General features: G+C 40.8%; 1 protein-coding gene across 7 annotated transcripts in view; it reads right to left on the reverse strand.

Annotated features, from left to right (window-relative positions):
• Window positions 1–12,619, reverse strand: part of SLC1A2 (solute carrier family 1 member 2) — a 119,606-nt gene that overhangs the window by 48,924 nt on the left and 58,063 nt on the right. For 3 of the 7 annotated variants that reach the window (XR_012159391.1, XM_073347973.1, XM_073347979.1), the window contains 2 exons: window positions 4,023–4,102; window positions 909–1,048 (listed from right to left, as the gene is read on the reverse strand). The exons of 1 other annotated variant lie outside the window; for it this stretch is intronic. Coding sequence is in view for 5 of the 6 variants with exons in the window: in XM_073347973.1 (XP_073204074.1) it covers window positions 909–1,048; window positions 4,023–4,102 (220 nt within the window). In the remaining variant the exon portion in view is untranslated. The remainder of the gene's footprint in view (window positions 1–908; window positions 1,049–4,022; window positions 4,103–12,619) is intronic. 3 more of the 7 variants (XM_073347976.1, XM_073347974.1, XM_073347975.1) reach the window with 1 other exon arrangement.

The raw sequence follows: 12,619 nt of genomic DNA on the forward strand, positions 1-12,619 counted from the left end.
AATACTTGAATTTCCCTTTGCACTGTTACTGCATGTTTTTATCTCAGCTGTCTCTGTCTTTCTGATCTCAGGCCCTGTGTACAATCTCTATTGTAATAAGACACCACAAGACAATCTGAATTGTGCTTTGAAACTATTGTTGGAATAACTTATGGTTCTATGGTGATATCAGGTTGGTTCAATGTGAAATAAACTTATTTTATCATTGTGATCCTCTTGGAGAGTGAATCAGGCATCTTGGAGGTACTGGTCCAAGCCCAAACTTCTTGTCTATACAATTTCAGCTATGGGAAGGTTGAAAGTTGCACTACTTTTGAACTAAAGCTGCAGTTGGTCATTCAAGCAAAATGGACTGGGTCTGTGAATTCACTGCATTTGAAAAAAAGTAGTGGACATGGGGCCAATAACCCACAAAAAGATGTCAAACTGATCCCTATTTGGAGGGTTCTAAAACCAGAAAGCACTATTTCAAACTAGGTCACTGAACCCAATGTCTGTGTCAAGAGACACATAGGAGATAAAGCTTGAGTCTCAGCCAGGCTGAGTGGAGGAAAGTGTAAAAGATCAGGTAAAGGGTTTGTTTTTATATTTTCAAAGAGATTGAAAAGAAAATAGAGATTTTCTCTTTTAGTGATGGTGAAAGACATCACTTAAGTCCTATTACAGCCACAAAACACATGCAGCATGGACATTAGCTCTTCAGGATTCCTCCATGCTACTCCATCCATGTGCCTTTTCCCTGAACTAACAGAACCATGCTTACTGGGGGAAAGGGTAAATTCAGTCTCCGTTGCCCATTCATTCCTTGGCTGCCCAGCTGAGATTGGCAAACTTGCAGGCATTACTGAACACAAGTACAGTCTGTACACAAAGAACCATAGGATGCATACAAGCAGAGTATATCTTACCAAATACAGTAAGAGACAAGAGCAGGTTTTTTCTGAGTGATTGGCAGAACCGCAGGCATACATTCTTGGGCCTTGGCTCCATAGGGCTCAGTTGGCTTTCATGCATCCGCACTTCTACCTGCTTAGGCATATTGTTGGCACTAGAAGAAAAATGAATACCAGGTAAGCAGCTATAGTACCAGGTGCCAGAAGTGGGAGAAAACAGTTGAACTTTAAATGTACCACTGTCACATGTGTCTGGCAACTCTGATTCTGATAGCAAGATTTGGAACGTCCCATATCTTTGTAGGGTTTGAGTCCCAAAAGGCACAAACAGGTCAGCTGAGGTGGTAGTCTGGTATTGTCAAGGAAGTTCCATACAAACATGGCCAAATGCACAACAGCTAAAGTACTACGGCATCCTCAGTGGGGAAGGGGGAGGGGGCAGGGGGAAAGAGGCCTAAGCTCTGTCGATGGTGCCTTGTGATGTGCAGTGCCCAAGCAGCAGGGCTCTCAGTGTGTTGGGTGGATCCAGGTGAAAGACCACAAAGAGAAGCATGTTGAGCAGTGACCCCCACACTGGTGGCAGAGAGCTGCAGCCTGTGCTCTCTCTTGGAGGATGTGGGGCCCTGTATAACTGCCTGGGAGGAAGTTGCACACTAGCTCTGCTGCGTCTGTGCTCAGAGAATGAGTAGCAACAGTCTGCCCAGCTTCTGAATGGCTATGCTAGAGAGCATCCACATAGGACAAGACAGAATGTGTCCCTAAAAATATTCAGATTAAAAGCTAGGTCTATATAGAGTAGACAGGATATGCTTACACCGTATGCAAAAGCTGGTGCAGTGCCAGAGCTACTGACAGTAAGACAAATTCCCCTTTCTGCTCCAGCCATTTTGCACTGCCCGAGTGATGCTAAGTGCTTGGTTCCTTGTGAAGACTTTCCATGGTAGAGTTCGATTTCCCCACTGGTGTAAAGTTAGCACAGCCAGCACAGGAAAGGCATCAGGGAGGCAGGTGGAATGCCAAAGTGGGGGATCATGGTGGAGCAGAGCAATGCCATACATATGCTTCACTGGTGTAAAGTCCCTTCCACCACGCTAACTAATGCCAGGTCAGGCGGCGCCAAATCAGAGAGCTGCAACTGGCTCCCTCGGGCCCCCAACTCTTCTGTGCTGGGCACAGCTCAGGCATGGGAAAGAACTGAGCCAAAAATGCCTTTTATTTATCCAACGTTTTAAAAAGTCAATTGTTTGTGCATTATGGCCCTCATTCTGCCACCCCGCTCACATTGCGTGGTACCTTACACGCTGAGAGGCCCATTGAACTCAATAGGCCTACTCATGCAGTATAGGTACTCCTACTCAATATAAGGAGGGCAGATTATCGGGGTCCATAATGGGTCACATTCTGCCCTCAGTTAGATGTGTGCATCTTCCATTGATTTCCATAGAAGTTCCATACATTAGTGTGAGAGCAGAATTTGTATAGGCATTAAGTCCCAGGTCACTCTGGAAGACCAAATATCATTTACAAGGTAGAAATGGAGCCCCAAAAATTATATAAACAAATAACTCAGTCAGTCAGTCAGTCATCAGTCCATGTCAATGCAAATGCTATGATTCATAGAGAGAACAGATGTTTGGTTCTCAAGTAACCACAGAAAGATAACAAAAGTTGAACACTGCACTTGGGTTGTGATTTTATCATGTGCTACACAATCTATGTTTTGTTCCGAGATGTCGTATACTATATGCAGCTCACTGAAAACACTGGGGCAATATTTTCTCTGTCTGACCTGTGGATAAAAATCTCACGCCTAACAGCAATGTTAAAAATTCAAATGCTTAGATCATTATCCTTTGTGGCCTATTTTATTACATGCCGATTGTCATCTAGCACCCCGGCTTTTAACAGATATTTACACCTTACAAATTTTAGCAACAATGATTATTCTGCCTTATACAAGACTTATTGGTTAGAATTTCCAGAGTCAATGCATGCTGCCATCACACTTTTCACCCTAAGACCTAAAATATGTAAAGCTTGTCTTCTGAATGCATTGCAAAGGCCTCAAGTGAAGCACAGGACATCAAAGTGGGACTTGATCCGCTAGTTACTGAGAACTCCTCTGAGGTGTTTGCAATAATGTGGGGGATCTTTTCTTTTTGATCTTGCCTAAAGTTTCCTGTCAATTTATCTTCAAGGTTTCACAGGAATATAGGGTGAGAGAACACTGGGTGTGGGGTAGATATTTGGTCTAAAGTGAGTGACACATTCCATTTGGAGGTGGAGTGGAAACCAGAGATGAACCCTAATTGTAAAATTTTAGTCAGAATTTTCTCAGGGTGTTTGCACTTGGAGTTTTGGTTCAAGCCCCTCTCTAGCTAAAAGCTGGTGATGTGCATGAGTATCTGAAATTTGCAAACACTGGCACACCTTCTTTCTAATAGCTTCTCTCAAACAGACAATTCTGGCATACCATCCCCTGAAAGACAACAAGTTAGTGCAGGAAGGGGAGGTAGTGGCTGGCCCTCTTCCTAGTACAGAACAGAATGAATGCCCCAGCATGGTGGTACTGGCTACTATACTGATATTTTTGATGAGACTTGAAACTGAGACAAAACTACTTATGGTCAGCAAAGACCCACCATAGCACTTTGCACGAGAGTAGAGGCAGTAGGATCAATTTCCTCACTAAATTCCTATTCAAGTGTTTATTTGATAATAAAATTTGTTTTGGTGGTGGGGGAAAAACCGTTTCCCTTTTATGAGTTAGAAAAAGGAAGAAAAAATTAAAAAGTGAGAAAAAGTGGAATTTTTCCCACAAAAAGGAAAATAAAAACTTTCAAAAAATTATACCAACTTTTTTGTTTTGATACCAATGGGAATTTTTGTGCAACGTTTCAATTTCACTGACCTGCTCTAATATAGTAAGGAGCACCCGCCTGGAGAGGTATATCTGAGGCTTCCATAAAGGCTCAATCTAGCCTTAATCTATGAGTTTGCTTTGGGATATTCATTTACAAAAAATAAAGCTAAACATTGCTATATATTCTGTTAAAACTTTTCTAGAAGGACACTTAGTAAGAGTCTGAAAAGCAGCTTGCAGTCCTATAAATCAAAGAAAAAGCCTACCACAAGACATTGAGAAATCCAACAATTCTGCTACATGTTATTCCAACTTCAGCAGCATGACTTTGTATCTGAGCCCAGCACTGTAAAATAAATGCATTATTTAAAGAGCTGTAAAATCAAAATCACATTTTCCTTTTTAAAAAAGTTTTGCTAACTGATTTTAGGTCAGTGTGAGCTCTTCATATAGTGACCTTGTGTTCAGCAAGCATTCTATTTTGCTTTGAATGAGATAACCATGAATGTATTCAATGGTTGATATTATTTGCAACCTAATGACCTACTTTTATTAGAGTTTCAATTTTCAACACTCTGCCATGAATTTACATTAAGAAGACCATAAACTGTCATGTATCTGATTTAGAAATGCTTTGCTTCCCTGGACACTTCAGCTTTTTGCTATTTGATGTTGTGGTATTTAACATCCTGACAGTGATATGACCCAGGGAAACCTAATATGCAGTAACAGGACCTCTTAGAAAAGAGCCTGCAAAGGGCTGTTTGTTCTGTTAGTTTTTAAACGCTACATATGTGTCCAGCAGTATATAAATGATGAGCACCAGTAGTCACCTGTGTATCTATCTTTGTTCTATAACACTCATCACTCCAGTATATAAGCACTGAACAGGCAAATTTTATGGCCAGGATGGACATTTTATCATAATAATATATTTGTCAAATGAATGTTAAGACCCAGTATCTGAGAAGGGAGTCACCCAATAAAGATTTCTTCTGGGAGGGAAAGTGGGACATCCATCCTAGCATGTGAGAGCTCTTTTCCAGAGTGTCTAGAGAAGCACAGGACTCAAAATCCTGTGTAAAATGTGGTTACATGGATATACAGTAGAGCTGGTCAAAATATTTTTCTATTAGAAAATATTGATTTGATAAAATCAAAATGCTTCTTGGGAACATATTGATTTTGTCAATATTTTTATGGGAAATTATCAAAATATTTTGTTTTGTTTTGACTTTAACATGCCAATTTGTATATTATTGTATCACATTATATTGAAATTGAAACAATAAATTTGAACAAAATGTTTTGATAAGGTGAAAAAATATTTTGGAATCTTTCATTTTGTGAAAAATTCTGAGATTGACATTTTGTCCCAATCTGGGACAAAACCAAATTTAAAAATCTCATCTTTTCCTATGGGGTGGAAATTCTATTTTTTGTCCAGCTCTAAACTATAAAAAGAGATGAACCCAAACTCTAACCCCAGGTACAGAGCTGTTTCATTGCTGTGTAGACTTCTGGGCTTGGGCTTGAGCCTGGGCTCTAGGACCCTGTGGGCATAGGCTCTGGCTTCCTCTGGGCCTGGGGGATGCTCACCACAAGCCCCGCCCCCACCCAACACCTTCCCCCAAGTTCCCACACTGTCCCACCTCTTCCTGCCCCAGCTCTGCCCCAAGCCTCGCCTCCACCCCACACCTTCCCCCAAGTCCCCACCCCCGCCTCACCTCTTCCTGCCCCATCTCTTCCCTGCCTCTTCCCGCCCAGTTCTGCCCCCTCCCCTGAGTGCACCCCAACTCCTCTCCTACCCCCCCCAAGCCTCCTACATGCTGCAAAACAGTTGATTGTGGCAGGTGGTAGGTGTGGAGGGAGCGGGGGAGTTGATCTGCAGGGTTGCCAGCAGATGGGAGGCACTGTGGGGAAGGGGGTAGCTGGCTGCCAGTGGGTGCTAAGCACCTGCTAATTTTTTTTTGTGAGTGCTCTAGCCCTGGAGCACCCCTGGAGTCAGCGCCTATGCCTGTGGGATTTGCAGCATTAAGGATATTATCTACAGTAAATATAGGGCAGTATATAAAGCATTATTGCAGATATGCAAGTAAATATGTCTATTTAGCTTAGGTAAATTGCAAATTTTAAATGGCAGTTTGTATTACTTTCTGGTTTTCATGCACTAATACACAAGTGCAAAAATGGTTTCTTGCTACCTCCCCATGTGGAAGGCTTCTATTTGCTCTCATTTTCAATTGTTTCTTTCCTTCTTGCATTTACATTAATGGGTATAAACTTGAAACTAAGGAAAAGCTGCTTTTTCTGAGTCATCGAGTCATTACCAACCCCACAAGTTAAGGGATAACAAATTGTATGTTGCTGAGAGTGACAATTACCCTGTTCCCCAGTCACGGAGAAGGGTTCAGTTCCTCAAAAGTATTTATGTGCCTAGCTCCCAAGAATCTGAGCCAACATATGAGTGCTCATACAGATGGCAGAAACCTAGAGTGGATGCACATGGAGAAGAGTAAATTATAATGTAATTGAAGCCTATAAACCAAGATTGTGATGAGGCTAGTAAAAGTAGATTCTGAGTGCTGGGTAAATTAGCAGAGGCTGCATTAATTTAAGGAGCTAGTTCACCTGGGCCAAGTAAGCAATCAAGTATAAAATTCAGTGCTGGCTAAGCATGACTGTACCTATTGAGTTCCTGGGGGAAAGGGCAGGTATCTGAGGGCTGTAAGGGAAACTTAAAGCTTTTCAATAGCATGAATTATTGCTTTAGCATAGCAAAGGTTAGAAAGAGCACAGGAGTCAACTGACTTTAGTGGGAATATTGGTTGTAATATGTTTGAAGCCTGATAGCATAGGCTTGCCTAAGGGCTTTACTACAGCATTAGCTTTTCTCTGGAAAGGAAGATAATAAAGAATTTAGGGCTTACTGAATTTTGTAACAGTTGTCATTTCAACTATCAGGCTGTTATGTTTATTCTCTAGAGGCTATTTGCAGATGATATGGTATATTCTGTTGGACTCTGAACTAAAACATCTCTCAGCTTAGATGCCCATTAACAAATCCAGCGCCTTCTGATGCGGTCAAATTGTGTAAATGCCTCAATCGCAGTACTAGTTCAGGCCCCCGTCCTGCTTAAAAATGAGCCTAGGGAGAGGCTTTCTTGAACCCCAACACTTCTACTGGCAAAACAAGACATGTGAGAACAATGAAAATTTCCCAGTATGTCACCAGCTATCACTGTCTAAGAGGAGCAAAGTTAATGTGCACTTCTGCTCTGAAAAAAATCACTGTAAAAATGGCATTGTAAGGTTGTGTGTCTACTAGAGCTTAGTGATTTCAGGCCAAATTTGATCACTCTGACCATCAGTGGAGTTGTGTGTGTGCGCTACTGAGGACTTAATTTGGCCTGTATGATATTTATTAGTGGTATTAAGGCTCTTTTCCCACTCATCAGTATTTTGGCTTACAAATCCCAAGTGGAAGATAAAGGCTACAAGAGAAGAGCTCTAAAGTTTGTAGAAGAATGAGTGAGGAAAAAAGTGACTTTGCTCTCAGGGTATGAGGGTATATGGCAAATTTCCATAACCAACAATAATAAGTGACTAAGAAATTAGGGCTCAAGCACCACAAAGCCTGCTTATAGTGCAACTCCACTCTGTAGCTGAAAAAAAGTCCCAGACTGTTTCAGTGCATTGCAATGGGGTGACTACAGTTCAGCTTCTTTAAAGAGATGTTCTGTGACCAAATGTAATTTCACTATTGGGATATACACCATTGTCCTGTGTATATTTTGCTTTAGATAAGTTTTTCATTACTTTATGATTTTTGGAAAATCCATTGGCGCAGCCCCATGATCCTTGCAGGGGAAACTGAGCGCAGAAATGCTATTGTGTCTGTTTTCAGAGTAGCAGCCATGTTAGTCTGTATCCGCAAAAAGAAAAGGAGTACTTGTGTCACCTTAGAGAGTAACCAATTTATTTGAGCATAAGCTTTTGTGAGCTACAGCTCACTTCATCGCTGGATTTGACTATCACTGTTGCTATGTGTTGGCCAGTTATCAAACAGTGGATTATGTACTGCTAAAGCACATGGGTCAGGTTTAAGCCATATGCCTCTTTGCAAGTATCAAAAATAAAATAAAAACCACCCACCAAAACAAAAGCAGAATATAAGCATTAGTCTGCATTAAAGGATTTTTTAAAACCCCCTATGCCGTCACTGAAGACCTTGATGGAATTGCAATCTTATTATGTATGTTATTCCTTGTTATGTTTATGAGAACAAATAAGCCATGGCCCAAATACAAACCTCTGTTAAAGCACTTAACCCAGGGCTGGATCGGGCCCAGACGATGGCATTACCAATGACACATTTTGAAACGTGACTTGTTTTTCATAGTGGGAAGAAGATCTGCTCTGTTTGGCTCAGCTTAGGAGCTTGTTCTTTCTTCTTGGTTTAATCTTTTCTACAAGCGTAATGTCCCACATGTAAAGCAACTAAGCTGCAGCACACATGGGTGCACATGGGTGTTTCCAAGGGACTGTGCAGTCATTTCCAAACTGAATTGCTACATCTGCTCACTCATCTTTTGTTTCCTATTGTTTCCCTGCAGAAAAATTAAAAAAAAAAAAAAAAACTTATTTGCAAAAAAGACTTTCACAATCCACTTGAGTTGGCAACATTTGAAATGAAGCCCTGTTTGTTTAAAATCCTAGTGAAACTGCCAGGAGATTTTTTGCTGAGCGAATAATTTCTTTAACAGGTTCTCCAGCTTTTGAACCTGACAGGGAGTTTTGAACGCAGAGAATAAAATATTTTTAAGAGAACACTTTTTAAAGGAACAGAGAAAGTGGATGTGTTCTATGATTGCTTGCTGATGAGAGTGGCCTCCCTGGGTTTGACAAAAAACTAGAGCACATTGAGGTAGAATTTGGGAGGAGTCTATGGGTATGTCTACAGAAGTTCACAGACCATTGAGGAAAAGGGAAGATAGTAAAAAATTGCAGAAAGCTGGGAAGTATCTGATGCATTATCCTCATCGCTGGCTGAGTGCCAACAACATGGCACACCACAGAGCAATGGGTCTGCAAATGTCATACCATTGATTCATGACTTCTGATCCTTAATTTCGGGGCAATACTGAATATGCTGGAATCATTGTTTGTGCTTGTGTTGTGTAGCCATAAAAGAGCTAATGATGAAATCTCTTAAAGGATTTGTCTGTAAGTTTTTGGCATGGCAAACCTTGGTAGAAGTGAGCATGTTGTAGGGTTAGTTCCTAATGAACAAAACACAAATACCTAAGAACTTTACCATACTGAAAATTGACAATATGAAATGTGCCTGTTGTAGAACCATTTAAGAACCGATATATCCATGTTGTGTCTGCAAACTGCGGCCAGTCCTAGAGTGGCCTTAACTAACAAACGAAGTATATTGTATACTCCAGTCTCTGTGGTATGAATTAAAGGTGCTTTAGTAGAAGCCACCCACCTCTTTTAAGAGACGAGAAAGTTATACTATATTTCACATATTGGTACCCAATGGCAAAGCTCCTATTGACTTTAATGATCCAAGATCAGGGTCTCATGAGTCACAAAGTATTTAGATGAACTTACGAAAGGTACATATATACATGAGGGATCTATGCTGTTATCTGCTAGCATAACAGAGCCTTAAATGATGATCAATATTATAGTTAGTGGGCCCATCTTCAGATTTCTACTTGCTGAAGATCTCACCCTTGGTAATTATTTAAAATCTTTAAACGTGACAGTGATATATATGTGTGAAACTCTGGGGATGCCCTGTTGTCATATCATATTTTCACTCTTTGTCCGTGAACCTTGTGCCAGAATGACTTCATATAGGAAATCCCAGTGCAATACTGCAAAGGTCTGCTCTGAACTCCAGGTCCTAAAGTGACTCTCAGTTCTGTTTTTTGTACAAGCAGGGTACAGAGCAAACTATTTTAAAACACACTGTGCAATAAATTGCAATAAAGTTTGACATGTTTTATTTATTGGTGCATGGGTGGCATTCCCTTCTTACTGCCAGATTTCTGATGAAGCTTTATTATAAATGGTCTAAAAAATTAGGCAACACTCTACCACAGAAGATCAGGACCTAATGCTTAATTACTGTGGTAATTAAGCTTTGAGATCGACATGGAGACCAGAAGAATTAAACATGAATCATGTTATGACAAAAGGTGTAACAATGATGTGCCTCTTGGTGCAAAAATTATATACTCAAAAACTCAAAGGCAAATAGGTTCATGATGTTGCCTTGGCTTCTGAGGTGTGCCAGGTGGCATAGAAGAAAAGGCAGTGATATAATGCCTTATTGGTAATGTTTTCAAGAATAGTGACCGGAGCTCCTTAAAATAGTTGTGAGACAGGAGGGAAGTCAGAAATTGTGGAAACTCCTGGATATGCCCGTTGTGGATGGTCCCAAATTGTAGGCACTAGAAGCAGTGGTGTGGGTTTAAAGAGTCATGATTAAAAATGTTACAGGAAAGATGGACTGAGGAGCAAGGAGCACCTCTTGCTGTGGCCTATAATGATTCATTCTCTGACCATGAGTGGACACTGAATAAGAGCTCAAAGTTCTAAAACGTTTTTAATTCTAGAGTGTATGATGATCTTGACAGATCTAGACTGAGGAGTCCTTAGCATGCCTCTGGCTGGACACTTTGGAGTAAAGAAGATTGAAACCCAGTTGATCAAAGCTTCTTCTGTCAAATGTATAAAATGGCAGATTATTGCCAGATCTTTGATATGTGTTAAAGAGTATGAAAAATAGGGGCTATGGGGGAAACTGTCCTTGTTCTTACATTACGTGCACTGTTGGTATCCCTTTTCAGAGGGTATCTATGGCTGTCATAGCATCGCTGAAAGCCCCATTGAACTCAAACTATCCTTATACCTTAGTCGTGCAGTCGTCCACTATGTTGTGAGGTGCTGTGAGCTGGTGGGAGGTTTCACTAGCCAAGGAAAGGAAATAGAGGCCCAAGTATTAATCTTTTTAAGGCCCTTTCCTTGAGCTTGTTTTACTGACCTTAGAACAAAATAAAATAAAAAAAACCAAAAACCAATCAACTGAAATAAACTGGGAAATAATGTCCAGGACCTTTTCCTGCTCTGACCAACCAAAAGGACAGAAGTACATCCCTTCCTTATTGGGGGGAGGAAGAGCTCAGTGGTTTGAGCATTGGCCTGCTAAACCCAGGGTTGTGAGTTCAATCCTTGAAGAAGCCATTTAGGAATCGGGGGCAAAAATTGGGGATTGGTCCTGCTTTGAGTAGGGGGTTGGACTAGATGATCTCCTGAGGTCCCTTCCAACCCTGGTATTCTATGATTCTCTTACATCCATCTTCCGCTTCCCTTTATACAGCAGCCATGTGTCCAGCCAGGACCTATGATTAACCCTTAGCAAAGAGCTGCACCTTTACCTTGTCACAGGTACCCTGAGCCTTCTATGTGAGTATTTTTCCATTGTTCATAGCAACCTACCAGCAAAACTAGTAAAATTCAAATAGGGCAACACTTCAGGGTTTTTTTGCTACTGGTATAATCCCAGAGAGACCTGGACCTTTCTTGCCTATATAAGTGAAAACAATACTGTTATAGTCAAAGCTAAACACTGATGTACTCATAACAGCCCAAAGACAATAGCCCTTTCACAGAGTTGTTTAGAACCAAAGCATGCTCTTGTTTTTTAAAAGCCACATGGGTTAGGCTCTTAAAAAGCAAGAAACTTCATTATGAGAAACACTACCTTCCTGGAATATGTTAAAAGGATTGCAGAAATTAAGTGTAGCATAATAGAATCTCTTGTGACAAATTATTTTAGGTCCTAAAGCTTAGCATGTCCTGTTTTATCTTTTTTGACAGCTGTTCCTTGGAGCAATATTTATGATCACAATGCAGCATGCTTTGATGAGCGCATGCCATCTGCTGGAACCGAAAAGGCTTTTTACAAAGAAAATCCTAAAATGCTCCACTAGTTTTCACCCAATGCAGGGCATTTTTTTCTGTCTGATTGTACTTTTTAATGGTCTCATTTTCTATAAACTCCCTTCTGACCCAACAGAATGGCAGCATATACACTGCTGATCATGCTGGAAAAGGAGAGAAAAGATGACTATCAGGATAGACAAACATTTGTTTTGGGTAGCTGGGTGAGTTAGGTTGGGCATTCACATAAGTAGGTTGTCCAGGTGGTCTATTTTTATCCATTCCTTCCTTCTGTTAGACATGTCGGAAATACACCCTCTAAGAACAGCAAGCTAAACCGGCTAAGGCATCAATATTTTAGATAGGAGTGTGTGAATGTTGATGTGGAGTGAAAATCTTCTGTTGTACACAGGTGTAAAGTTTATGATTTTCTATATATCTGTATATAGCTGGATGGTGGTTGTTATTGTTACTCCTGTTTGGTTAACCAATATTTGGTGTGTTGTGCGTTTTTTCTATTATGAGAAGAAATTGATGATAGTCAGGTGTTCCTTTGATGCAATCCTCTTTACTTACAGAGGATGTCCACACAGTCGTGTTTCCCTGAACACAGTAGGAATCGAATAACCATTTCTTTGCTCACAATTCCAAGCCTCTTTCCAGGCAACACCCAAAAAGTACTCTTAGCTTCTTCTCAGGGCCCTGCTACAAGTGCTTCTCTGTCTGTCGGGCTTCCTTGCTGCCTTCTTTTTGTGCTTCTGTGGTGTTTCTCCTGCTTTTGTCTCCTGGTCTCTGGCTGCCTTTTGCACACACAGAGTATGTTTTCACTGCACAGGTAACCTGGGTTTTTACGTTGGTTTTTAGCCTAAATATGCTTCCCATTCACACTGAAAAACCACTT

The sequence above is a fragment of the Lepidochelys kempii genome, chromosome 6 (assembly GCF_965140265.1).
Source record: "Lepidochelys kempii isolate rLepKem1 chromosome 6, rLepKem1.hap2, whole genome shotgun sequence".
Lineage (NCBI taxonomy): Eukaryota > Metazoa > Chordata > Testudines > Cheloniidae > Lepidochelys > Lepidochelys kempii.